We start from the raw sequence: 25,520 nt of genomic DNA, 5'->3' as shown, positions 1-25,520 counted from the left end.
TTCAGAATTCCCTTTTGAAGCCTGGGCTGAATGAAATACCGCCAACGTTCTTTCAACACACCTTAATAAAAATCAACTCAAAATATAACGTTAGCTACCTGAGAACTTAGTGTGGCAGACACTATTCAAAATTATTTAGACCTACCAGCTCACTAAACCCCTACAGACTCAAGACAAAGATACAACAACTATCCCCACTGTACAGATGAGGACACTGAGGCATAAAATGCTAAGATGCTTGGCCAGGGTGGCAGAGGCCACGGTCTCCAACCCACTCTGCTGCAGTGCCCCTGGCTTCTGGGCTGTCTGCCGAGCCTTGGTTCTCTTCCCAGGGCCCCCGGCTGCCCTCTGTCTGAGGTGGGTCACACAATCTCCCTTTTCCATGTCACATGGACAGAGAAGCGCTCTCAGGGAGTCAGCCAGTGCCACTGAGCAGCTCAGAGAAAAATGCGCAAGCACTGAGCAGCTGGTAGTGGAGGAGGAAGTTCCCTGAATCACCTTGGGAAAGAAGGGCCACCCTTCGAAGCCTCCACCTCTCACCGGGTGTGCAATTGTGTAGGCAGGGAAAGAGACCTTTAAAAGCCGTAGTTAGGAAGAGTGGACACAGTGAGCCAACGCCTTCCTCCACAGAGGAGTGCCAGGAACGCTGGGAAGGAGACACAAAGACAGGGCTCTGCTGCTGCCCAGCGTGGGAAACCAGCGCAGAGAGGGACCAGAGGAAAGGAAAGGCGGCTGTGCCTGTCAGCCCGGGCTCTCCTGCGAGTGCGAGCCAATGGCCCGAGAAATCTCCTTCCTTCGGTCCTGAACACTGGCCAGTGAGTCACTCGTCTGTGTGTCAATTCTACAGGAAGGCTGGAAAATTCAATCTCAACTTGAGCAGTGAAGTTCTCCTCCAATAACTGGTTTTGCTATTCTTCCAAATAAAGCCCTGTATCATACAAACTATGGCCTCTGCCCGGGCCCTAGAAGAGCCAACAGGACACACTCTCACTGCCTCTCCAGCCAGCTGCAGACTAACTACCCTGAATAACCTTCTGCTGACAGCTTAAAGCAAAGCATCGTGGGAAACAGAGACCACATGGTCCTCATTAATCCATAAAAGGAGAGATATGAAGAAATGGGGACCTTTTCAGGTCAAGGAAAAAAAAAACTGTCTATTGCGTGTTAGGAATGCTTCTAACACAGACTTTCAAGAAGTATACACCTGTGAGGTAGAAAGCCACTGGACTGGAAGGCTCTGGACTTACAGACTGGAGTAACAAATACCTAGTGAGCACCTACTACAAGCAGGGTACTGTCCTAGGCCAACAAGGTGAGTGCTCAAATGTGGCATCTCAATCACAGAAAATAAAAAGATTAAGGGGTTAAAAAAGAAAAAAAATGACCCTTAATAGAGTTTGCTACTTAGTGAAGGATCCACGTGAATGCTTAGGTCCAGCACAAGGTGAACAGTGGTAGGTGCGGCCATGACAGTCCCAGACTGCAAATGAGAGTGTGTGGGACAGGCAGGCTCACTCTGGCAGGTGGGATCAGGCTTTGTGAAGGCAGGAAGTACTGCACGGCAGAGAGGGGAGCGAGGTGGGGTACAAGCCTGGGAAAGCTGGGCACTGGCAGATGAGTTTGAGGAAAGCTAAGAGCCTTGGTGCGTTCAAAACAAGGTATTGTGGGAAGTGCGAAAAGGAAGGTGTATTGGGCTGTAGCAGGTAGAAGCTAAGGTGACCTCCAATGATGCACACTCTGGCATAATTCCATAATTCCCTCCTCTTGACTTTGGTGGAAACTGAGACTTCCCTCTAACCAAAAGAATGTGGAAGAAGGGATGGGACATCACTTTCACAACTATGTAATATTACAGTGCAAAGGCAAAGGGATTTGCAGATATAATTATGGTCCCTAATCACTTGACTTTGAAAAACGAAAAGGAGATTATCCTGGGCAGGCTTGATCTAAATGAATAATTCTTTTAAAGGAGGGTCCAGGCTTTACTTAGAGACTCAAAGCAAGAAAGGTTTTCTCTCCTGCTAGCCTTGAAGGAGCAAGCCACGTGAATTCTACACCTGCAAGGAAATAACTTCTGCCCCCAGCCACATGAGCTTGGAAGAGACCAGACTTCAGACAAGAACACAGGCTGGCTGACACGTCAATCACAGTAGAGAGATCCTGCACAGAGGCCCAGGTACACCAGGGCCTGGACTGCTGACCCACAGAAACGGTGAGGTAATAAACAGGTGTTATTTTAAGCAGCTAAGACTGTGGTAACTTGTCCTGTGTCAATAGGAAACAAGTACATGAACTCACAGTGCGAGGGGCCACAAACAAGAGGGCTAGAAAGTGCCGGCTTTGTTATGCAGCCCACAGGGAACCCCTGACTCTGAGCAGAGAGGCACATCATTAGGGAAGCTAAGGAATGTCATTAGGAAGCAAAGCCTGGGGTAGGGGTTGGTCAGAAACCCTTTAAGAACATTTAGTTGCTCCCAGGAGTGGGAACTTGAGTGACCAGTGAAGTTCTCGTGAGTGACTAAGTTCTGAGATGAACCAAGTCAGCTATCCTTCCCCCAAATTAAAAAAAAAAAAAAGAGGGTGAAAAAGCAAAAACCAAGAAATTGACAGTCACTGAAATAACTTTAGAAGTTTAGTGCCCTGTTGCTAATTATAAATATTTACTTCTCCCAGAATTCCTGACCTCAGAGAAGAGCCTGCGTAAATAGGCCGTCCTTACTGGAAAATATGTGTGCGCGCGCGCATGCGCACGCTGCGTCTCATGTTTTCTTGGACCAGGGACAGGGCAGTAATTGGGGACTAGATGATCTGCAAAGAGTCACTTCCTCTGGATATTGTCTAGTTCCCTTCCTTTCCTCGGCCGGGACCATAAACCCTGAGACCCCCGGGCAACTCCTCCTTCTCTGATTCTATCTGCTGGAGACAACTAAGCCAAACAAACTCAGGAAGTGGCAAGAGGTTGGGAAGGGGAGGAAGTTCATGGCACAGAAGGAAAAAGTAAAGAGAATGCCCTGATGTCGAAGGAAGAGGGTGGGGAGAGAAAGAAATGAAGGTCACCCCAAGGTCGTTGGGCACCGGGCCCTTAAAATGTCGTTCTTGGGCTTTCAATCAAAACTGGCACTAGCAGCGGGTCTCCTGGGACTATTCAAATATTAACATTCGCAGCGATAAACAGCCGCCCCCTCCCCAAAGTCCTCTGTAAGCAAATTAAAACAACCAACTACTCTGAAGCGGGTTACTAAGAGACCAGCTGGGCAGCAGCCAAAGGCAGTTCGAGTGTCTGGAGGGCTCTCTCCTTGCCCGCTGTCAGGAGGGGAGAGGGGCAGGAGAGCTACCTGTAGATGACTCCGTGCTGGTGGAGGAACATGAGGGCGGACGTGACCTCTGCAGCATAGAACCGGGAACGAGGCTCGTCGAACTTTCGGGAGCGCTGAATCTGGAACATGAGGTCTCCGCCGTTTACGTACTCCATGACGAAAAAGAGGCGGTCCTGAAAGGAGAGGAGAAAACGCCATTTAGCTCATTTCACTGCGGCTGCCCACACAGGCCGGCATCCGGGGAGCCCATCGTGATAGAACCAGGACGCCATGGAGACCTGGTTGCTGGCTGAATCCTGGAAGCACGCATGCAATCCGGAGAGAAGATGAGTGCATGCCGCGCACCAGTGAGGGTCCGCGGTGCTAGCTTAAAACCTCTTGCTCTGCATTACTTTCACGGGCATTCTCTTGGTCTAGCGGAAGAAGCCCAAAGTTGACATCAAGGAAGCTTGGATTTTTGTCCGACTTCTGTCACAGCCTTGTAGTGTGGCCTTAGACAGGTCTGGCGGCTCCAGCTACCTTTACGTGTGTGGAAGGTTGAATAATGGGCTGTCCAAAAGATGTCCATGTTCTAATCCCTAAAGAGGTGAACATTCCCTTTGATGGCAAAAAAAAAAAAAAAAAGGACTTTGCAGGGGATACGTAAGGATTTGAGATGGGAAATTATCCTGGGTCACGGGGTGGGGCAGGGCCTTTCCTGCAATCACAAACGTCCTCAGAAGAGGGGGATTTGAGAAGGGGAGAGAAAGCAATGTGACCAGGAGGCAGAGACTGGAGTGATGTGGCCACAAGCCAAGGAAGGCAGCTGCCACCAGGAGCTGGAAGGGGCAAGAAGACTCCCCTAAAGCCTGGAGGGAGCACGACCCACCTAACACCTCCTGTTGGTCCATGACGCTGGTTTCAGAATTCTGGTCTCCAGAACTGTGAGAGAAGAGATTTTATGTTTTCAGCCACCAGGTGTGTGATGATGTGTCAGAGCAGGCGTGGAAACCATACAAAGTAGCACAGAACAGACAGTGTCAGAGCCCCTTCCCATGAGGCCACCTGTCACTCTGGATGATATTCCCTCTGGGTTCCTGCTTCAGCCCTCAGAAAAGCCAGGCCACAGTCTCAGCTCCTGGAGGCAGAGGGGTGGTGCCTGCTTCTCCACAAGCCATGGTCATGGGGAAGAAGATGAACTGAAGCGCATCTTGGCTACGATTTTCTAAGCCTGTAGGGGTTGGGGTGCTATGCTAGGCAGGGGGTAAAAATTGTAAGTCATAACTGCCCTTGGGGGACTTATCATCCGGGGGTGGAGATGGAAAGGGGGCCGAGTGATGAAAACAGGATAGAAGCAGAGTGCCTTAAAGATACTGGATGCTGGCAGGGTTGGAGAAGGGAGTGCTCCCTGAGCCAGGGGACCATGCAGGATTTTGGATGGGGCGGGGCCTGGAGAGGAGGGGGAGGTGGGGCGGGGGAGACACACACAAACGCCTGGGTGTGGGGATGCTTGGGGACCAGGAAACTGGCCAGGGCGGCTGGGGTGGAAGGTGATGTTTGAGAGACCAGAGGAGCAGAGCACCTTCCTAACATACAGATGGAGTCCTAAGTGGACCTCCCAGGAGAAAGTCAGCATATTGTTTTCAGTCAAAATTCACAGAATCACTTCCATTAAGACTGAGTAAATCACAATGATACTTCTTCATTCACAAAATTGATAGTGCATCTACTTTATTATTGGCATCTCTTCGAAAAATAAGTCCATCATTAAGAACTGTTATTAATTCAGATAACCTTCTTTCATATCCCAATCTCCAGAATTTTTGAGGCTTTCCTGGTATTCAAAAAGGGCCCAAGTCCCAAGGTCCAGCTTCTTTTCCATTTGCCCCACCCTTCCCCTTCAAGACCTGACTCACTTTCCTCCCAGAGTACAATTTTGTGCTCAGAAGTACAGAGGCTGCCTTACCGACCATTCATCCATCCATTCCCCATTCAACTATTCATTTCAAAACCCGAATGCTCAGAAAAACCCCAGGCCCACGGAACCAGAATTTCCGAGGGAAGGACTCAGGCATCAGTACTTTAAAGCTCCCCGTGCGAATCCCATGAGCAGCCAGGGCTGAGAACCACTGACTCTTCCATCTGGTTTCTTCCAAGGTGTGTTTTGTGTCTGTGAGATATATGGATTATAAGTTATTTGAGTTTTCCTTTTTTTTTCCCTCTTTTCTTGTCAAGGATCCCCGAGAACAAGGACTCTTGAACTTGTGTATCAGAATCACACAGAGGTTTGTTAGAACCTGGATGGACTGCTGGTTCTATTTCTGATGCAGAAGATCAAGAACAGAGCCTGAGAATCTGCAGCGCAGTCCCCAAGTGATGTCGATGCTGCTGGTCCCGGGACCCCAATTTTGAGGACCGCCACCCTGGAGCACTTGCGGAAAGCCTTTCACCAGGCACGGACCCTGCACCATGTCGTGGACACGGCCCTTGTCCAGCCAAACCATGCCATCAGAAATGGCCACGGCTACACCACTCCAGCGTCACCACCTTGGACCTGGGCTTTAGAGACCATGGAGCATTTCCTTGGCTGTGCTTGAACGAGTTCGAATCTTTAAAGAAGAATCGCCTGCCCTCCCTGCTTACCCTTCCTTGCTGCTTTTCCCCTCTAACACTGGACGCACGGCATTAAGAATAGTGGTCGTTCAGTGAGAGAGAGAGCTCCCACCCCAGCTTCATCACGTGACTGGCTGAGTGACCTGGGGCAAATGAGTTCCCATCTCTGTGCTCGGTGTTCTCCTCTGTAAAAATGAGGATGGTAATAAGACCTGCCTTAAAGACTTCTTAGGAGGATTAAATTATACGTTAAAATGCCTGACTCATAAATGGCGCTCCCCAAAGATCATCTATATTATTGTTTTTGGCAGTATTAGAGCTGCTATTATTGTCACGGTCAAGTCTTCATTTTTCCTGTCCTTTCAGCAGCATTTTCCCCCGGTCACCGTCTCTTCCAATGAACACTCGCTTCCCTTGGCTGTCAGGCTGCTCTTCCTCCCTATGTTTCTGGCAGGGTTTTTTCTGCTTCCTCTTGTAGGCTTCTCCCTCCCCAAGCCACTAGGTGTTAGAATTCCACACAGCTGGTTCTAGAACCCGCCCCCCCCACCACCTTTGCTCACTCTGTAATTGCTGAGTGATGTCATTGATACCCACAGCGTTCAGTGTACCTGGACTCGGAGGGCTCACAAATGTCTACCTCCATCCTAGACCTCTTCTGCAAGCTGCAGACCCATTTATCCAACCCCGTTTCTGACATCTGCCACTAGGTGCCCCAAAGTCAGTCATGTTCAAAACTGACTTCGTAATCTTCCCCTCAGCCAATGGGTCCTCATCCAGGGTGCCTGTCTCAGGGTTGGGCTTTACCCTTCAGCCAACTGTACACGTCAGAAACTGGGAAGTCATTCGCAGTACCTCCCTCTCCCCCACCCCTTGCATGCACCTTCGAGCCCTGCTGCATTCACCTGTTGTATCTTTGCACTTCCTGTTTTGTACGTGTTATATTTGTCTACTTTGGTCCATCTTTACCACCTTCATGGCCAACGTTCTGGCTCAAACAGTTATCACCTCCTGTCTAGACTCTTGCCTTGTATTCCTGCTCCCTACATCAACCCCAGCGTCCCCACCACATGCTGATCGCACGGCAGGCAGCGTGCCCTGCTGAAATGAAATTCTGCTTATAACCCACCCCCTGTCCTCCCCTCGTTCTACTGGTCAATTCTTTCAAAGGCTTCCTGTTGGAATACATAGAAAACTTCTTAATGTGCCATACAGCTCGTACGGTCTGGCCCTACCTACCCCCTGAGTCATCTCACTTCTGGCTGCCTCTCGTTCCTTCTGCCTCAGCAGAGAACTCCCTCCTGCCACAGGGCCTTTGCTCATGCTGTTCCTTCTGCTTGGAATGTTTCCCCCTCTCCCTGCACCTTGTTAATTCCTCCACATCCTCCAGATTTAAGTGCAGCCATCTTTCTTCTAGGAAGCTGTCCCTGACTTCTCGGCCAAGGTCAAATCCCCCCAATATGTGCTATGCTTTCCACTATAGCATTCAGAACAGTGACAGCTTTATTTGTTTGACTGATGTATGCATTTCAACCCCAGTAGTCGGTATACTAAATTAAGGCAGGAACTGTGGAAAATTCTGGTTTTTGTTTTTAAAGGACATTAGCCTAACCCAAAAGAAAACTGCTACAATTTCCGTTAAAAACAAGCACTGTGTGGGCAGAGGAACAAATGAGGTTAGGGGGCTGTAAGAGAGAACAGGAACCAAAGGGTGCACTGACGTTCGTGTCTGCCGAGTCCCGCTGTGTGAGGACCCGAAGACAGTCGGCTCACTGCAGCCGCCTCCCGCCTGCGGCATCTGGAGTCGGGGCCCACTCCGACCACGCTGCCCTCCTGGAATCCGCCTCTCTCGGCCCCCACTGCTCAGTCACAGCTTCGAAGAGCCCTTTTATTTTGTGGACAGATACCTTCACTTCCCTGGGAGATGCTCAGTTCCTTGAGGAACACGTCTTATTCTTCCTCCATCACCCCTGGCTCTGGACTCTGTACCTAGGGAGGCACTGCACCGAAGTCTGCTCATCCAGCCCTCCCTCCATGCGAGCATCAGGGAGAAGGGATTTTTGCCAGTGTGGGCCCTTGCCGCATCCTCAGCAACTAGGACTGAGCCCGGCCCACCGTGGGCTCCTAGTATGTCTCTGTCGAATGTGCGAGGGCTCGAACACTCACCATGGATGAGGCTCTAGATGCTGGAAGTTCAACAGTAAACTATATTTGCTTTCCCCATATTGTTAAGCCTCATTTTGAGTTATTCTAACTTGGGGCAATTTTGAACTCCAGTTTTAACCTGCTTTCTACTCAACACACAGCTCAGTCGACCCTTTCTATGGAGGAACGTTTTAAGGCAAGATAAGTTTTTCACTTCCCCTCCCTCCATTCAGTGAGTCCTCATTGTTTCTGGCCTCCACACCTAACACATCTGAGAAGCATGTTTTGATGCAGAGTGAGAACCTCCAGTCACTCTGGGAACTGCCTAATTACATAAACTGAAATCCAAAGAAAGCTGGCAAACCCGGCGGCTACTCGCTAATCCTCTCTTGGCAGGGATCGAAAACAAAACAAAAGAAAACACTAGCTTCCTGGTAAAGTAAGCAAATATGTTTTCTGAGGTAATCAAAGATTTTAAGAGCCTTATTCTGCCTTCTCCTCCCTTAATCTCACCTGAATGTCTAAACAGTTACGATCTTGTGATACCAAGTAAAATAATACAATTAGGAAAGAGATTATATGTCACGGCCATTTAGGGTAAGAACAGTTAATAATGACCTACAAGCCGGAAGGGCCACACCATCTATTAGAAATCCCCGCTGTGCCCCACTGCGCCCCATTTTCCCAGAGCGCTAACCTTTCCTGCCTCTGAAGGGAACACTAGACCCGCCCTATTCACCCTTTGAGGTGTGATGGATAGTCGGGGGCTTCCTCTCCGCAGCACTGTGTGTCCTGCCAGCGGGTTTGTTTGGACACACGCTCTTCATCATTTGTTAGCTGTTTATATGTGCAAAGATTCTATCGCTTTTGAATGCATTTCACATAAGCGCCCAACAAAAGATCGGACTTGGAACAGTTTGCCTTTGATGTGCCAGTGTCATGATGAACGATTTCTACAATGTGCCGTCTGAAGGTCCTCACCCCACACTCTGTCACATCTCCGTTTCCCCTGTGTGTCTACGTCATTCAACCTATCGACACAACAGGTCTTCCTGGGTACCCAACCCCGGGGTAGGTGACTGGAGAATCTGGAGTATGACATAAGCCATGACTTCGGTGTCCAGGAGATAGGAACCGAAGATGGGAAACCACAGACAGCAAGGCAAAATGCTCCATCATTAGGAGACAGCTCTCTTTTATCAAACTGGATTGTGACACCCATGTCTCTGGGTCATATTTTCTTAGCCCCACTAGAAAGTAACTGCCTGTCATTCGGGCCTTACCACTTATAGGAGACCATTATAAGAAACAGTCATATGAAAACCCGTTTTATGTTTTATTTTTCATAATACTAGTGGTATTGATGGAAGTGGCCAATAGATATAGCTATTTGGTGAGGCAAGTCTGAATTTGAGGAAAGGCCACTTGAGTGAGGTCTTGAACACTGGGAGAAGGGAGGAGGAGGAGGCCTGGCGAGTTAGAGGCACAGCCTTGCGGGGCAGCAGTAGGCAAAGTGAACGCTGTATACGGGGACGAGCAGGGCAGAGGCGAGCCCATGAGAAAACTTGCTATCTAGGAAACGGCTCATCAACTCTGGATACAGGCAGGACGGAGAGGGGCTGGGTAGTGATGGGGGGACACGGTTCTGAAAGCATAGGTGGAAAGTAAAGAACTCTAGAAATCTTTTGAGTTGTAAAATGGCATCATGAAAGCTGATGTTAAAAAAATGAAAACTACTCTAGCGCTGGCTGGGTGGCTCAGCTGGTTGGAGCATTGTCCTGTACACCAAAAGGGTGCGGGTTCGATTCCTGGTCAGGGCACACACCTAGTGGGTTTGATTCTCTGTCAGGGCACATACAGGAGGCAATCGATAGATGTTTCCCTCTCTTGCTCTCTCTCTCCCCCCACTCTCTAAAATCAGTAAACATATCCTTGGGTGAGGAGGACTAAAAAGAATAAAAAAGAAAAACTATTCTAGAAACAGAGTTCAAGATAAATTATCTTCATTATTTAAGATAAATGAAGTCACTCCATCTCTTCCCTATTTCCACTGTCCTGAATATCTTATTTTTGAAAAAGAACAAGCAACCCTCCCTCTCCAATACACTTCCTTGGTAGAACAGGAAGCGTCTCCTGCAGTGACCAGGGCCACGTCTCCCGCACCTGGCTGTGTCCTTACAATGCCTGACACCAGGCCGGGCTCACCCAGGCCATTCCAAAGATGCCATAATACAGCACTTACTGTGTCTCTGATACTGGGCTTACTGTGTTTCCACAACTCTAAGACACAATCATATCAAGGGCCTGAAATTCCAACCACGGCTAGAGAGCTATGCTTTCGTAACCGCATTTCTTATCTTTTTCTATCAGTTGCACTGGGCTTGACATTTAGTCCTATAGAGTCATTGCTGGGTTCATACGTGTGGCTGCCCTGAGCCAAACCAACCTCTCCGTGATGGCAGGAAAGTGCGGCTGACATCACCACTGTGCTCTGGCCCCTTTCATGTTCTGACTCCTGTGACAGAGCCAACGTGAAAATGTGCTACCCTGGGGGAAACTGGCAACTTGGAGAGAATACACTGACGTACAGACACAGCTGAGTCCTGTGGACTCCGAACACTTGATCACGTTGTTTTAAACCTTAAGTGGCGTGGCTGGTGGCTACAGGCACCTTGAAGAGGATTTCCGTACCACTTCACTAAGACTTTCATTTGATGACAGGCTGAGCATGAAAGGAAGTTTTTTGGTTATTACATTCTTTGATCTCCATACTTCTGCCCAGGATGACTCTGAATGCTGGGCAGAGTGCTGAGATAAACTTATAAATATGTGGTGTCATAGCACAGGGTCCTCTCTGAGGAAGGGTTTAATCACGGTCGTGCTGTTGTAAGAAGGTGCTTGATTCCAGCACGGGTTGTTTTACCAAAATCTAGGAGCGCAGACTTCAATCCACACCCTGCAGTCCGCACTGAACGGGCAAAGGGGCCTGTAGAAGCAGAGCAGACACAGCCTGTGTTTGATCTGTCCACAAACCTTTTGTTCTTAACGACCTGGAAAGGTGGTGAGGCGGCCAGAGCAAGTGGCAGTGTCAGGAGCGAGTCGCCTTGTGACGGGGACCAAGCGCTCAGCAACTTGGATAGCCAGCTGGTTTCTCTAGATGTAGAAATCCATGATCTGAACAGACTTGTTAATGCCACGAATGAGAGAAAAGACTTGGGAGCTTGAGAACCTCAACTGAAACAGTTCATGCCTGGACAGTACTCCGTCCTGTTTGTGATACTCTGTCATGAGTGTTTTTGAATGTTCTGACAGCTTTCTCCATACACACCCTCCCCTACGTAGTCCAAACTCAGGCACTGCACCCCGTCTGCCTGCGTGTGAGTCCTGGCTCAGCTATCGTACCTACGGGCTTTGTGAGCTTGGCCAAACAGAGGTGTTGGTTGCCCCAGCTGTTGAATTAATATTCAATAGTAGCTACTTCACAGAGAATTGAAATAGGTTATCCTTAATTGTAGGTGTCTGACAAAAAGAAAGAAAAGCTGCTCAGGAAAATATTAATTCTAATTTTTCATTCACAAGCCTGCGTTTGGTGGCTGCATATGGTGTAGTGAGGGACCAATGTCCTACCGGTCAGTTAGTTTGGATTTATAAAGAGTCTTCAAAAGGCTACAGTCCAGTTGGAGGAATGAGAACTTCTGATGAAATATGAGTTACCACCACAGTATTTCATTACTAGCAGATTTGTGATGAAGAAATAATGAAGGAAAGCTCCATGGAAGAGCTGGGACTTCAAGAAGGGGAAGGGGAGCATCAAAATGAGTCAGGTCTGAGCATCCCAGGAGCAGGAAAGCCTCCCAGGTGCAGAGATGGGATGCAGCTGGTGTTCCTAGGCAACAGTGAGGAGACCTCACTGCTTGAAGCAAACCATCTCCATCTTGGCCTTTTATTTCCTTAGAAAAGTATAGTCTAAGGCTAATGTGACACAGCAAACAAGGAGAGGTTAACAGTGGCAATCATGTTGAGCACCTACCACATGTGAGTTATGAGCTACGTTCCCACTGATGTGAGACTCGGAAGCAGGTGTTAATACCTGCATTTTCCAGAGTGAAACAGAGGCTCAGAGGTGGGAGCTGACTTGCCCAAGGCCACAGGGCTGCTGAGTAATACAGCCAGACCTTGAACCCAGGCCCACTTGTCCCAAAGCCAGGCTTCTTTCCATTACGACGGGAGCCACCCTCAGTGTCATTCAATAGAGCTGACAATAGAGCTCATGTTTTATGCACCAAAAGTGAAGGTGCTTAGGGCTGAGGTTCAAGACTGAGTGCTCAGGTCTGCACATGAAGCCCTTGCCCAGGCTGTATTTATAAACGTGGTTCTGAATCTCTAGGACAAGAGCGCAGCTGCTGCTTAAGGGGGCGTGGCAGAGATCTGCTCTTCTCCAGGGGCCTTGCTGTCTCCAGGGTCCACCTGGAGTCTCGGTGAATACATGGTCCTGTCTTTCGTGGGGTCTACTCTCTGGCAAACTCCAACATCTAAATTACCTCATGACCATCAGGGGAAGAAGTTCTCCATGTGGGGAGGGAAGCGCTGATGCCCAGAACCACGTGATCCACACTGACAGAGGCTAACACGGCCCTCAAGTCCACGGGCCAAGGACAACTCTGTGATACTGTAGGCAAAATTAAGGTTAGTATTTTAACCTGAAGAAGACTCCATCCTTTCTTGCTTATTGGAACAGTCATGTGGGAAGTAAAGGCCTGAGTGATTGCTAGAATTGACCAAAAAATTGCTAATCTGGGGCCGTTTAAAGTAGGAACAGCAGTCCTAACTTCTTATAGCCCTGGAGGCATTATTATACCAAAGTCGTCAAATAAAACTGAAATAATATTCAAACTTATTTTTACTAAGACTTTAAAATGTGTGCTAATTTTATCATAATGGTAATTCCATTGGTACATATGATCGTACAATGATCTAGCTTGGAAAATTCTTTCCATTGAAAGCAATGTGGAAATCTAAATTTCCTGATAAATTCCAGATAAGTGAACTGATTCAAATCAGGTGGGCACTGATTTTTTAAATAGTCAGAAAATACACGAATGAGTGTATTTTAAACTATAAGGCATTAATCATCTAGGTATGTTTGTTATTGCTGCTGATTTAAGTGATTTTTGCAAAGCACACACTTTAAAAAATCCCTGCTTATAAAAATGCACCACGGATGCACACTACAGCACTGCTCAGAGAAGGCCTACCCGCAGCCTGGAGACACCACTTCAAAGGCCAGTTATATGACTTCAGCTTCAACAGTCAGGTGACTGGCAACTTGGATGGAGTTCATCTTGCAGATGGCGGGCACAGTGAGTGAGAACACTGAAGAGGCTTCTGTGTAAAAGCCTTTTTCCCAAACGCCCTGGATTGTCAGCTCACTCAAGAGCCTTCAACAGGTCTTCGCTGTCATTTGGAACAGAGCCCAAATTATCAGTAGTTGTGCTTTTCACACTTTAGCAAGTATAAAGAATCCACTGGGCACTTACACACACACACACACACACACACAGATTCCTGGACCCCCCCCCCCCCCAATTCTGAGTCTGGAGGTCCAGGTTAGGACCTGAGATTCCGCATTTCTAACGAGCTCTCAGGTGGTGCAATGCCGCTAGTCTGCAGACCAGACTTTGAGTAGTCCAGGTAGGACCTCACCCAGTCCTTCTTCTAATATCGCAGCCACCCCATGTTCTTGGTCCTTCCTGACCCACCCAGGCAACTCTGCTCCAAGTCCCTGCGCTCCACACACCAAACACTTCCTCTTCCCATCCTCCTCTTTGGCGACGCCTTTTCCAGCGAAGACAGCATACAGAGAACTCTTCTTCTTATGAATTCACAGTAGTACTTCAACCACCCATGTGATGATTAATCATATCCTATACATGATAACCTTACACCACTGTTCAGGCACAGAGGGTTATTTCACTCAGTGCTATTTTTCTGCCTTATTTCTTCAATTGGACTTTTCTCAGTCCTTGAGAGCAGGAATTATATGTTGCATATATGTAATAGTCAATCAATAAATAATGAGTGGCCCTGGCTGGTGTGGCTCAGTGGACTGACTGCTGGGCCTGTGACCCAAAGAGCCGTCAGTTTGATTCCCAGTCAGGGCACATGCCTGGGTTGCAGGTCAGGTCCCAGTACGGGGTGTGTGAGAAGCAACCACACATTGATGTTTCTCTCCCTGTCTTTCTCCCTCCCTTCCCCTCTCTCTAAAAATAAATACATAAAATCTTTAAAAATAAATATAAATAAAGAATGACCAATTAGACTTACCCATCAATATAGGTAATATAATTTTGGTTTTGCTTAGCTAAGATTGTTTGAATTACCAAGGTGGGTGAGTGAGCACATTACTTTGGACAATCCAACTCAACACCACTTTATGGTCTTGGTTTCCAGAGCAGCCCCTGAAGTCTCCTTCTGAATCCCTTTACTGAACCTAATGAAGTAGGCATGTGCATAAATTAGATGGCTGACGACTTAAGCAGCTCACCTAAATAGGTAGCTTCTCTTCATTCCGGATACAGACCAGCTAAGGCCTATACACTTTCATAACCCTTCTTCTAAGAATTCCACAGAGGCATGTGCCCGCCAATGAATCAGAGTGTAGGCAAACCACAGTGTTTCTCAAGGGCAGTGAAAACAAAAGATATTCTAATTGTCTTCTGACTAATCCCTAATTAGTAAAATAATCAGTGAGTTGGTGAGGAAACTGCTTTCCACCACAGTATTATGTTAAAAATGTGTATTCTTTTGCAATACTGACCTACAAACACTCCAGTGCCAGGAAATTCTAAACAAATGCCTGGAAAAGGAATACATTTCCACATTTATATGACTTTTACTGTTACTCTACTTTGTGTCAAATTCTTGGTCTGCCAAGTAGGAGGCAAACTAAGTAACTATTACCAAGCGAATCAGTTTCATAAGAATCAGCAGTCCTCGACTTCGGGCTCCCAGACTCTGCTACACTAACTGGAGGGTGAGCGCACTGATTTTGCAAGTGCCAATCAATCATTAGCAGATACCTGTTGATCTTCTACACATGCAAGCCCCCGAGTGTTGCCACCAACATGTAAACTGCTCATTCTCTGTCTTCCTCTCAGAACTCCAAGGCACGTCTATCCTTGAAATTATACTTGGTGTTTCACTTTGTACCATGTAGTCTGGGCCTGTACCTAAATATGCACTGAGCATGCAGAAGAGTCGAGCAAGAGCACAAAACCCACTGGCTGCCTCAGGCTGACAGGTACCCCTCACCTCTGCCTCTCTGCCCCCGCTCAGGAGTCTAAACCACTGCTTCAGTACCATTCTTTTCTCTTGAAACCAAACTGTTGGAACCAACTTATTTTCATGGACATGCACCTACCGCATAGTGCACTTCATGCATCTGGCATCTGTTCAGATAGGACATTGTGATACCTAAAAATGGGAGCAAACTGAGAATTTTTCTAAAGAAATGCATTGCTTGGCCACTTAATAGCCAATTCATACTCATGAAAATTTGTAACTCATTTAAGAACACAAATTGTTAAGCAAGCACAGCGACAGCACTCATCTAATTAGCAAATGCGCTAATTAAAATCGCCCTTATCTTTTTAGAATGGAAGGTTCTGAGGAACTCCTACCTGGCAGCAACGTGTTTCCTGCTCATGCACGACAGTAATATGATGTCACCTTTTTGAACATGTTCCATATAATTCAGATTTGCCACCAATTCTAATTGCCCAAATTAGTTTTCTTTTGCTGTATATCTCTGCTTGGGTAAGATAGAACTCTGCCAACTTGGTTAAAACAGAGGCGCTGACAAAAGAGTCATCAGCAAGAGCTCCCCACCAACCCAAAGGCAGACCTCTCCACAGAGCTCCCTCCTCACCCTCTCCTGCTCTCCCAGAAGCCCTGGACAGCGTTCCCACATACTGACGGCCCCGGGTCAGCCAGTGACAACGGTGGCCTGATCCCTGACCGCACGGCAAGACTTCTGCCCTGCTCCGATCAGCCAAACGGAAAATTTACGAGAGACAGAAACAGATCAGTTCACAGACTATGCCCCAAGCACTAGAAATAACTTACTTTCACAATTTACTTGGACAAAATGTACTAGGTAATACGAAGTTGTTAAATGAATAGAAGTCTAGGATTGCTAACTGGTGTAGATGGTTCCCTACCCCCTTTCCCAGAGACTGGGAAAGACAAGATGCAACCTACAGCCTTAGCCCTGATTCAACCCCCGTTCATCCAGTTCCATTCATAATTTGGGGGCGAAGAAAGGAGGGAAGGAAGGCAAGGTCTAAATAAAGGTAGGTGGTTCTCATTACTTCAACACTTCCTTTGGGGTGACTTTAGTCAAGCCGGCACTCAAGTGGGTGTGCTGGCAGTAACAGAGGGGAAACAACCAAACACAGGAAGAGAAGTTTGTAAATGCTTTACCTTCACCCAATATCGATAGTACAGGGCTATCTTACCCCGTCCCCGCCGCGCCCTGCAGAACCCTGAAGCCCCTTACCACTTCCATGTACTTCCTCTAGGGCACAGCCTGCTACTCCTACATTTTCTCAAGGGCAATGCCAAGCTAACATGGCCGTTGTACTATCAGCATCCAGACCTTCAGAATGTCTGTGAAATGGCACTTTCTGGAGGGCTGCTGTCCCCGGATCTTTGCAGATGGGAGGGGGTGGATGGAGAAAGGCAGCAATACAGTCTCGGAAGAGATAGTTAAGACAAGCTGAAGAGCAGCCTTCATTGCACAAGCGCCACATGCACGGGGCCAGGGTGCCTTAGCTTCTCAGGAGACAACACCACCAGTTTCAGCATGAATCAACTGGTCTGCTCTATTTTCTAAACTTGCGCAAACACTTTCCTGGAATCAGCAACATGACTCAAAGCACCTGCAATCATTTATTTATGGCTCAAAAATAGAATAAAGATATTTCGGGATAGTTTTCCAACTGGAAAATGTTTAAATTTCCCCCCCCCCCCCCATATATTTCTGACCTCTAGTGACATCCTATCTTCAGCATTAATATAGAGACCTGCCAGAAGTATCTGATTCTAGGATAGGAAGTAAAAGAGTTTGGGCTGAAATCTGAAAAGGAGTCACAGCAGATCTGATCTGAACGGTGGTTCTCACACACAAATAACATTTGGCTCTTCAGATGGGAAGCGTGGCCAATCATTGACCAAAATGGCTGAGTTCTTCTTTGGGCTGCGAGGCTTAAGTGGACCCACAATAAGGCAGAAGGGCCATTGGTGGAGTCAGAGAAAGTCTGCATGTGAGGTGATGTCTGCTTTCGCTTCTTGGGAAATAGACGGCTCCGAGAGTCCATTAGAAGCCATGACAAACCCCAAACACCATTTCTCAATGAGGTTTTTGGAGGAGTTAGTTCACCCAAAGACACATGCCCTGCCCTTTGGATACTAGATACAACAGCATTCTTTCAAGGTTTTAAACAGTTGCCTCCCCATTTTCTCTTTCCCTAAGTAGGCTTTTCAGCTTCAATAAAGTGGGAATTCCATCAACCGTCATTCCTTTACCTGTCTGAATAAAGGAACCTTGGAGAATTATTATCATCCACTCGCTGATCCTAGCTCTGAAATCCAGAAGAATTTAAATAAAATGTTTCAAAAAGTCAAGAATGTGCAAGGGTCAAATAATTTAAGAGTGTGGTCTTGCAAGTTAGAAAGTCAACACTTTCTCCTCCATATTCCGATTAAAAATGAAGAGCAACATCTGTAGAAAGCTCAGGCTCACTGTCAGCAACAAGAGCGCCCCCCCCCCCCTCCCCCTCAGTCACACCAAAGGGAGATGCATTCCACACATCCCAGACCAGGGACTCAGACAAGCCCAGAGAGACCAGGAAGCATAAAGCAGGAAAATCTACAATGCTCAGGAGCCCAAAGAGAGAGCCCAAGAGAATCAGGAAAAAATTCTGTAACTCTAACTCTGCCTCCTGTAGTAATTTATCACGCTGCTAGGTTTAGACCAATATAAGGCACTTTCCAATTCCCACAGTTTGCACTGTCACCTAAATCAGAGTGTAACCAGTGTTAGAAAATGTGTCCTTGTATCTCCCTAATTCTTCTTTCTATCTAATCTAGAAAGGAGATTCTATTCAGTAAGACTCTGCTGCTGGAGCAGGCTGCTGATGATAATCTAAATCCCTTGGGCTACGGTTTAAGCCTTTGTTGCCAAGACTGTTCTTTCCATTGTCACCCAGTGCCATTTTTTTAATATAAAAGAAACCATCAGTGCAAGGAAATCTCATTAACTTGGGGTTGCTAATTAGTCAGTATGAAGAAACACATCATTAAATGAAATTTATGTGAACTTCATTTGTAAATGTATTTACATGATTTCTGGGTGTCAAAGAAACAAGTCTATATTCTATAGGCAGTTCACCATTCTTATATATAGCAAAAATGAGCAAATGAAGGATTTGAAGATTGAAACCTCATTATAGTCTACAACTCCTGGGGCTCAGAGAGGAACTCAGAGGCGCTCAGGAATGAATCCTCTACCCTCTTCCCCAGTTATTTAATAATGCGTATCTTCAATGAGTGTGACAGAATGCTCCTCCAATTCAGGCAAAGGAGGAGGCACTAGTTAGCAAGGATTATTACAGCAGGAAGAACGGAGATGAGGCTTTGTCTGGCCATGCCATGCACATCCTTTCCTTCCCCTTTCACGGTGGTCACAGTTGCAGAACTCTCCGTCCTGGGAGCAAGCTTGGCTTCCATTTCCACAGGCAGGGGAAAACAAACAATGGGCTGCTTCACAGAGCATCGGACAGCTTTTCCCAAAGAGGAGCCTCATCTCTCATCAGGTGGAGTTTTGAGGCCCCGGCCACAGAGCCCGTCTGGGAGTCTGTGCTCAAAAGTCCAGAACAATTCAGAAATTATTTCAGCTGTTCTCATTTTAGAAGTAAAACAAAAACACCCAGTAGAAACAAACACATGCTTCTGTGTATCTATTTTTAAAAGAGAAGCACGGCTCTGCCCCTGACTTTTTGTCCATTTTTTTTTTTCCTGCTTGACTTCAAGATCTTGTTCATAAAAAATACACTACAATGCTGGAAACGAGGACGATTCCAAAATTCCTTCTCTTTGAATGTTACAAATTCGCTCACTTATCTCAGCCTAAACTATTTTAGGGCTTTGTCTGCTCTTTCTGGCCCTGGATCAATCAAACAAAATAACCAGTTGCTGTTTCCTCAATATTGACTTTCTCAGCAATACCTTTCCAATTTTGATCACCCCCTAGTGGCAAAAGCAGTTAACTGCAAGCTACTCAGCATCTGATTGTAGAGAAAGACCAGCTTTTCTCCTCCCTGCCTTCTGATGCTGTTTCCAAGAATACACTTAGTAAAAGCAGAGGCACGCTTGAAGATTTGTGTGACATTGTTTTACATGTAGGGAAATCTACATTAGTAAGCTGAGTGTTTACCCTTCAACTCCTAGTTAAAAGAATATGGGTAGTGAGGAGGGGTGGTCAATCCAAATTAAAACAAAAAGTTATTACATTGCAAAGAACTTTAGCCATCTTTCTAACTTCCCTATTTACCTTAGTCCCCATGGTTTGTTTCCAGTCCCTAATTCCCAGAGAGAGTTTTAGAATCACAGCAGGGCTTCCTTGGCATGCTGGGCTTCTCATGGCTTCCTACCGGGAATGCTTTGCATGAAGAGGCCGCCTGGATTGGGTGAGACACATCCACCCAGGGAGCAGCACTCTGGCAAGGCGAGGAGTGACCTGTCACCGGAACATGTACATTAACCCATGCGCTGGGACAGACTTTGCTCCTAAAAGTCTAAAACCCCTTCCTCAGCAAGAAGATAGGGGACATGTCCACATTACTCATTTCGACATCACCAGCATCTGACACAGTGCTTTAGACCAAGTAAAAGAGCAAGAAACATTAAATCTATGCCTGAATAAGAGCAAGATACTGCAAGGGTGCTCGGCAAAGCAAGGGCAATGCTAACCTCCAGAGGACTCTGCCTGCAGGCCCCGATGTCCCTCCGACAACGAAAGAGAGGTAAAACTCTACTCCAGGAATCATATAGATCCCAAGCCACCAGGCCGCCAAGTTCCCCAGCTCACTTGAATAAAAAGGGAATTCCCTTTTATATAATTTCTTAGAGCTGCTCCATAGGTTTCATGTCAAGGAAGGGTTCCATTACTACAAACAGCCTGAAACTACTGCATTAAGACACTGGTCTCAGCAGAATAACAGCCAATCGGAGAAAACAAGAAATTACAGGAGAAAAATCAGAACGAACAGGGCACAATTTAAAAAATAAAATTAGACGATGAGACCAACGGGGTTAGAAAGAGTGTTCTTCGCATTACTGGGATGGGCGAGCATCTCACCAGCACCCAGAAGTCTCCGCGGCCCCGCCCCCGCCGCCCGCAGTGACTCCGCTGCGCTGCAGGGGAGGCCTGCCTCCCTGCGGCATGTGCAAGCGTGGGACTGTTTGCCTCTCTGGTCTTGTCCGTTTCTCTCCGGACATCGCCTCTTCCTCAGCGCGGACAGACGTGGGCCGCCCCGGCCAAGGGAGCTCTTCACCCTCCACCGCTCTGCCCACCCAAAGTCTCATTCGCAACAGGCACCATGCAGCCTTGGCGTCCCCCCTCAAGGAGGGCGGGCCATCCGGCTGTCCAGGCACCACGCATGGAAGGGAAGGGCCGTCTGACCCTCTGTGTGGTGACTGTGCGAGAACCTGCTTCCTCACTCATCACCCCTGCTAACTTCAGTTTTGGGGGGCTGAAACGGCGTTCCCTAAATCGAAACTGCATGTTTTTTAGAGAAAAGATACACAGCAAAACTACTTCCCCCGACCTTTAATAGCATATAATTCAAAGCCAAAACTATGCCCTGCTGTTCTGTAATAGAAATGCAGAATAATTCACATTCAATGATCTCGATGACTACTCTTCTTTAGTCCTTTCAAGTCCTTTATTTTGTTTGGTTTTCGTTTTCACCACGTATGTGGTAACAGTGCAGACACATGACCCTGAGCACAAAGCAATGAGGGAATGTCAAATCAGTAACAAGAAAACACGCGTGCTGGCTAATCTCTAAATGTTCCACAGCTCTTGAAGTTTATTTAAAAAATAATTCAGATATCGCCTTGGATGAGCACATCACAAGTGGCGAGCAGATGACCCAGACCAGACTCGGGGTTTAGAGAGCTGTAAGATGCACAGGCCTGTGGGGAAGAGCCAGAGGGATGGAACGCCTCTGGCATCCGCCTGGAAACCCGAGCAGAGTCACTGATTCCCACAAAAGCCAGGTACATTCCAGGGGACTCACAGGTGAAGGCTTCTGCATCCCATTCTTGGGTAGTCACTGTGTAAGTTCTAACCCATGACTTACAGCGTGTGGTTTACTCAACAGAGCCGGCTCACAAGGATCGCCCTGGCTGACACCAACGATCTGTGCGCCGAGGCCCCTGGACTGAAGAAGTCGCTGGAGAGAATGCTACAGGCCCAGGGAAAACAAGGGAAGTGCAGGCAGACAGGCATGGATACTATTTTATTTCACTTAAATGTGTCATTCTAAGTAACAGTACAGACTGTCCCTCCATGGGACTGAACCCGTGACATGTGGTGAACCTTTCAGAAAGAACATCTGGAAAACTGGAAGCACCTGGGTCTGTCCTTGCAGTGGTAGGAGCCCAACCCTCCCCAGAGCTGTCTCCCTGGGTGACACACAGAGTGTGTCCTGCAGTGACATCTTTGCCACTGGTCTCTGACCGGGCATACCTCTGGGCTCCCCTTCCCCACTGCCTGCTCCCTCCAGGCCAGGTTGGTGGGATTTAAAATCCAGACTTTTTGGCTTCTTCAGCCGAAGTCTGGTTGATCAAATAAATATTTAGCATCTGAAACAATGAGCCAGTTCCTTTGGAAACATTCCATCTGCACACAATGAGCTCCTGGCCCCCGGCCAGTCCTGTTCCAGCTTTGCAGAGGCTGGGGGGACGGCGTGGCCAGGGGACCTCCTCTTGTCCTGACCTTCCACTTCACCCAGGGCACCCGTGTCCCGTCAGAAGAGAAAGCTAAGGTCCCCCACACCCCGCAGAAGCTGTGAGCCCTGGTCTAGTGTCCGTGTGGCTGGAGCCAGCCACGCTCCCTCGCGGGACTCGAACTCGGTGGTCTCTACAGCTCCTCCCCGTCTGGATGGCAGAGCACTGAGACAGGCAGACCTTTGCCCCTGATTGCTCTGCTGCGACCTGAGAAGTGAGGGCGAACAGGGCAGGGGAAAGGGAGCTGGGTGGGGAGGTAACTGTTGAGGTCTAAACCTAACTTTGGCATTTCTTCTGTCGGTTGCTTGGTGAGTGGGCCTCTTGCTGCTGTGACTGGCCAGGGCGAGGAGAGTCACCGCGAATAGTCCCAGTGGAAGTTTGCACTCAGCTCTTTTCACAAGTGGCTGCTCTTCTGATCCTTGCAACAGCTCGGCCTGGGCGACCAGGGCGCTCAATCTGAATCTCCATTTCAGTGGAGGAACAAGTTGAACTCCTACATGCTTGAGTAAAAATTGCAAACTCCAACAAAACAAAACACAAGCCTGTGGAAGTTCAGCCTTTCAGCAAATGAAATGAATTTGAAAAGGCAATTTTTGTTTTCTTATCCCAAATCCCACTCTTTCTAATATGTCATAGCAATCAGTTTATCAACTAAGGTTTTAAGGAGTCCCAGATCAGAAAGAATCCGTGGGAAGGAGGTTGTGTTTGCCAGGTCACTGCCACAGTGGTCCTCATCCCACAGCCCCGTGGACCTGGGTGGGCTTCGGGGGTAGCGGTGATGGCACAGGACTCTCACAGAGGACAATGCAGCTTCCACAGTGCTCACGGGAAGATTCTCTCTGGAAGCCTTCAGCCACCACGTGAGCGGTCTGGCAGCCCCGAGGCCACTGTGCTCTGAGGAAGCCCAAACCAGCCCATGCAGAGACCACACAGAAAGGCTCTGAGACTCCTGGAAAGACAGAGAGGCCAGGCCAGCTCCCAGACCTGAGAGAGGTCAGCCCAGCCGCTGCCCCCTGGAAGGATGGTGTGATGAGGACAGCATTTAATTATTCCAGAGAGCAGAACTGGGATTGAGAATTGAAGTCAGAGCAAGGCCAAAGCCAACGAGGGGCAGAGACTGTCAATTTGGACAGGAGATGCCCTAAGAACTGAAGACTCGTTGCCCTCCTGTAATTCTTCTCTCCCTAACACCTTACCTATGTGGGATGTGTGTCCTGAGTGGGCAGGGGCTAATGAGTAGATAGATACACACTAGACGGAGTGATAGAGACCCTGCTGTACAACCTTGAGCAATCACTCAGTGTCCCTGCACTGTAGCTTCCTCCGTGACCAAATGCAAGTGCTAAGACGCAGCACAGGGTATGGTGAGGAGCCACAGTCCTCTCTCGAGTTACGCTGCCTGCATTTGTACCCTGGCTCTCCATCTTACTAGAAGCAAGTCAAAAATGACTTCTGCTTCAATTTTGTCATCTGTAAAATGGGAATGATCACAGCTCCCACCTCCTAGTGCTGTTAGGAGAATTCGGTGAGTTAGCAATTTGTAAAGTGCCGGGAGCAGAGCCTAGCACAGAGTAAGCATGAACTAAGTGTGAGCTAAAAGGAAGGTTATAGGACTTTTCCTAGCTTACTGGGAGGTTGTGAGTAGTGGGGGAAAAAAGGGAAAAAAAAAGAGCCACACATAGGAAATAAGAAATAAAAAGAATTTGAAATAAAAAGTAGCTTTTTTATGCTACAAAGTAAACTCCCTTGTAACATTATAAGGTCCCTTACTAGGTCTGAATTTCTCAGGTTGCAAGTGAGTAGCAGGGTCCAAACAGTGAAAGAAGGATGCTTCCTCCTCGGACCCGGGCTTCTTACCATGTTTTCACTGTTTTTGTTTTTCTCTCACATCCAGCTGTTTCTTTGAAATCACTGGGGTCCTTGACAGAAAGGTAATCTTACGCTCCTGCTTACACCCTTCCTGCCAGCGGCCCCCAGCTTCGACATTCCCCTCCTGGAAACTCCGTAGGAAGCTGCATGAGCAGCCTACACTTGGGTTTGTGATCCACGTTGAGCTGGTTTTAGTATGTGGTGTGGGAGAAGGATCTAAATATCTACCATTTGTTGAAAGAGCCATTCTTTCCCACATTGAATGATGTTTGACACTGTTGTTGAAAATCAATTGACCGTAAAGGTGAGGGTTTTTTTCTGGACTCTCAACTCTGTTCCTTTGATCCAGAAGAGGTCCACCCTTATGCTGGCACCATGCTGTTTTGATTACTGTAGCTTTACAAAAAGTTTTGAAATCAGGAAGTGTGCATCCTCCAACTTTGTTCTTCTTTTTCAACATTCCTTCAGCTGTTCTGAGTCCTTTGGATTTCCATATGAATTTTTAAGAACAGATTGTCAGTGTGTACAAGGAAGTCTGCTCGGCCTTTGATAGCGATTGATTGAACATGTAGACCGAGGTGGGGAGAAATACCGTTATAATAATATTGAGTCTTCTAATCCGTAAACAGAGGCTGTTTCTCCATTCATTTAAATCTCCCTGAATTTCTCTCGGCAAAGTTTCGTATTTTTCAGCACTTGCCTGAGAGAGCAGCATCCAACCTGACGTGACACACAAGTTGCCCCCCTCTTCCTTCCCAACTGGGCACGGGACGGGAATGGGGGGCAGGAGCATTGCTGAGAGTCAGAGCCTCCGCAGGGCTCTTGAATGATGCCACAGGAGATGCACCTGCCCAGGGTGGGCATCGAGAAAACACACTGGGGTTTTTGCTGTTGCTGTTGTTTTGTATTCTGGAAATGAGTGAGGCTTTGACAAGAAGGAAGAGAAATGAGAGAAGGCACATTCAAAATGGGCCAGGTTGCCCCCAAATTATTCCCAGAATATGACTGAAAAAGAAAAATCAAAGCTCTACCAGGTCATGTTCTTTCCATGGTAACGGTGTCCTGAAATTGCCCCCAGTTGGAACGTCATCAAAAAGGCCAGTGCTGTGGGGGCAGGAGGGAGGGGGAAACAAAATCCTCCTGCCTTTGCACCCCAAGGCCACGCCTAACGTTTCATAATCCATTCAGCCCGCTAGGGAGGGGCAGGGAGGCAGAGAGGAGTTGGGAAAGGAAACCACAAAACTAGAAGTAATGTTTCCTCCCCATCACAACCCACATGGTTGAATGCCATTAAACTGTGAGGTAATTAGAGAAATTAGACACCTTTTAAGTGGCGGAACACCGGAGCCTAGGTGTGCCCGGGACAGGCATGCAGGGGCGGCTCAGACAGCTTCTCACGGCTGGCTCGGGGATTAGGAGGAGGACTGTTGACTTAAATTTCACAAACTCTGCAATCACAAAGGGCCCATAAGAAATGACCAGGGCTAGAGTCTCGGTGGCAGTGCTTCTGTTGAGCTTTCCCCCTTC

General features: G+C 47.7%; 1 protein-coding gene across 2 annotated transcripts in view; it reads right to left on the bottom strand.

Annotated features, from left to right (window-relative positions):
- The window catches only part of PRKCE (protein kinase C epsilon), a 473,918-nt gene that overhangs the window by 76,015 nt on the left and 372,383 nt on the right, over positions 1 to 25,520 (bottom strand). For both annotated transcript variants that reach the window (XM_036027919.1, XM_028515225.2), the window contains exon 11: positions 3,336 to 3,490. In XM_036027919.1, coding sequence (XP_035883812.1) covers positions 3,336 to 3,490 — 155 coding nt within the window. The remainder of the gene's footprint in view (positions 1 to 3,335; positions 3,491 to 25,520) is intronic.

Source organism: Phyllostomus discolor, chromosome 6 (assembly GCF_004126475.2).
Source record: "Phyllostomus discolor isolate MPI-MPIP mPhyDis1 chromosome 6, mPhyDis1.pri.v3, whole genome shotgun sequence".
Taxonomy (NCBI): domain Eukaryota; kingdom Metazoa; phylum Chordata; class Mammalia; order Chiroptera; family Phyllostomidae; genus Phyllostomus; species Phyllostomus discolor.
This window is presented reverse-complemented; position numbering and strand designations above follow the sequence as displayed.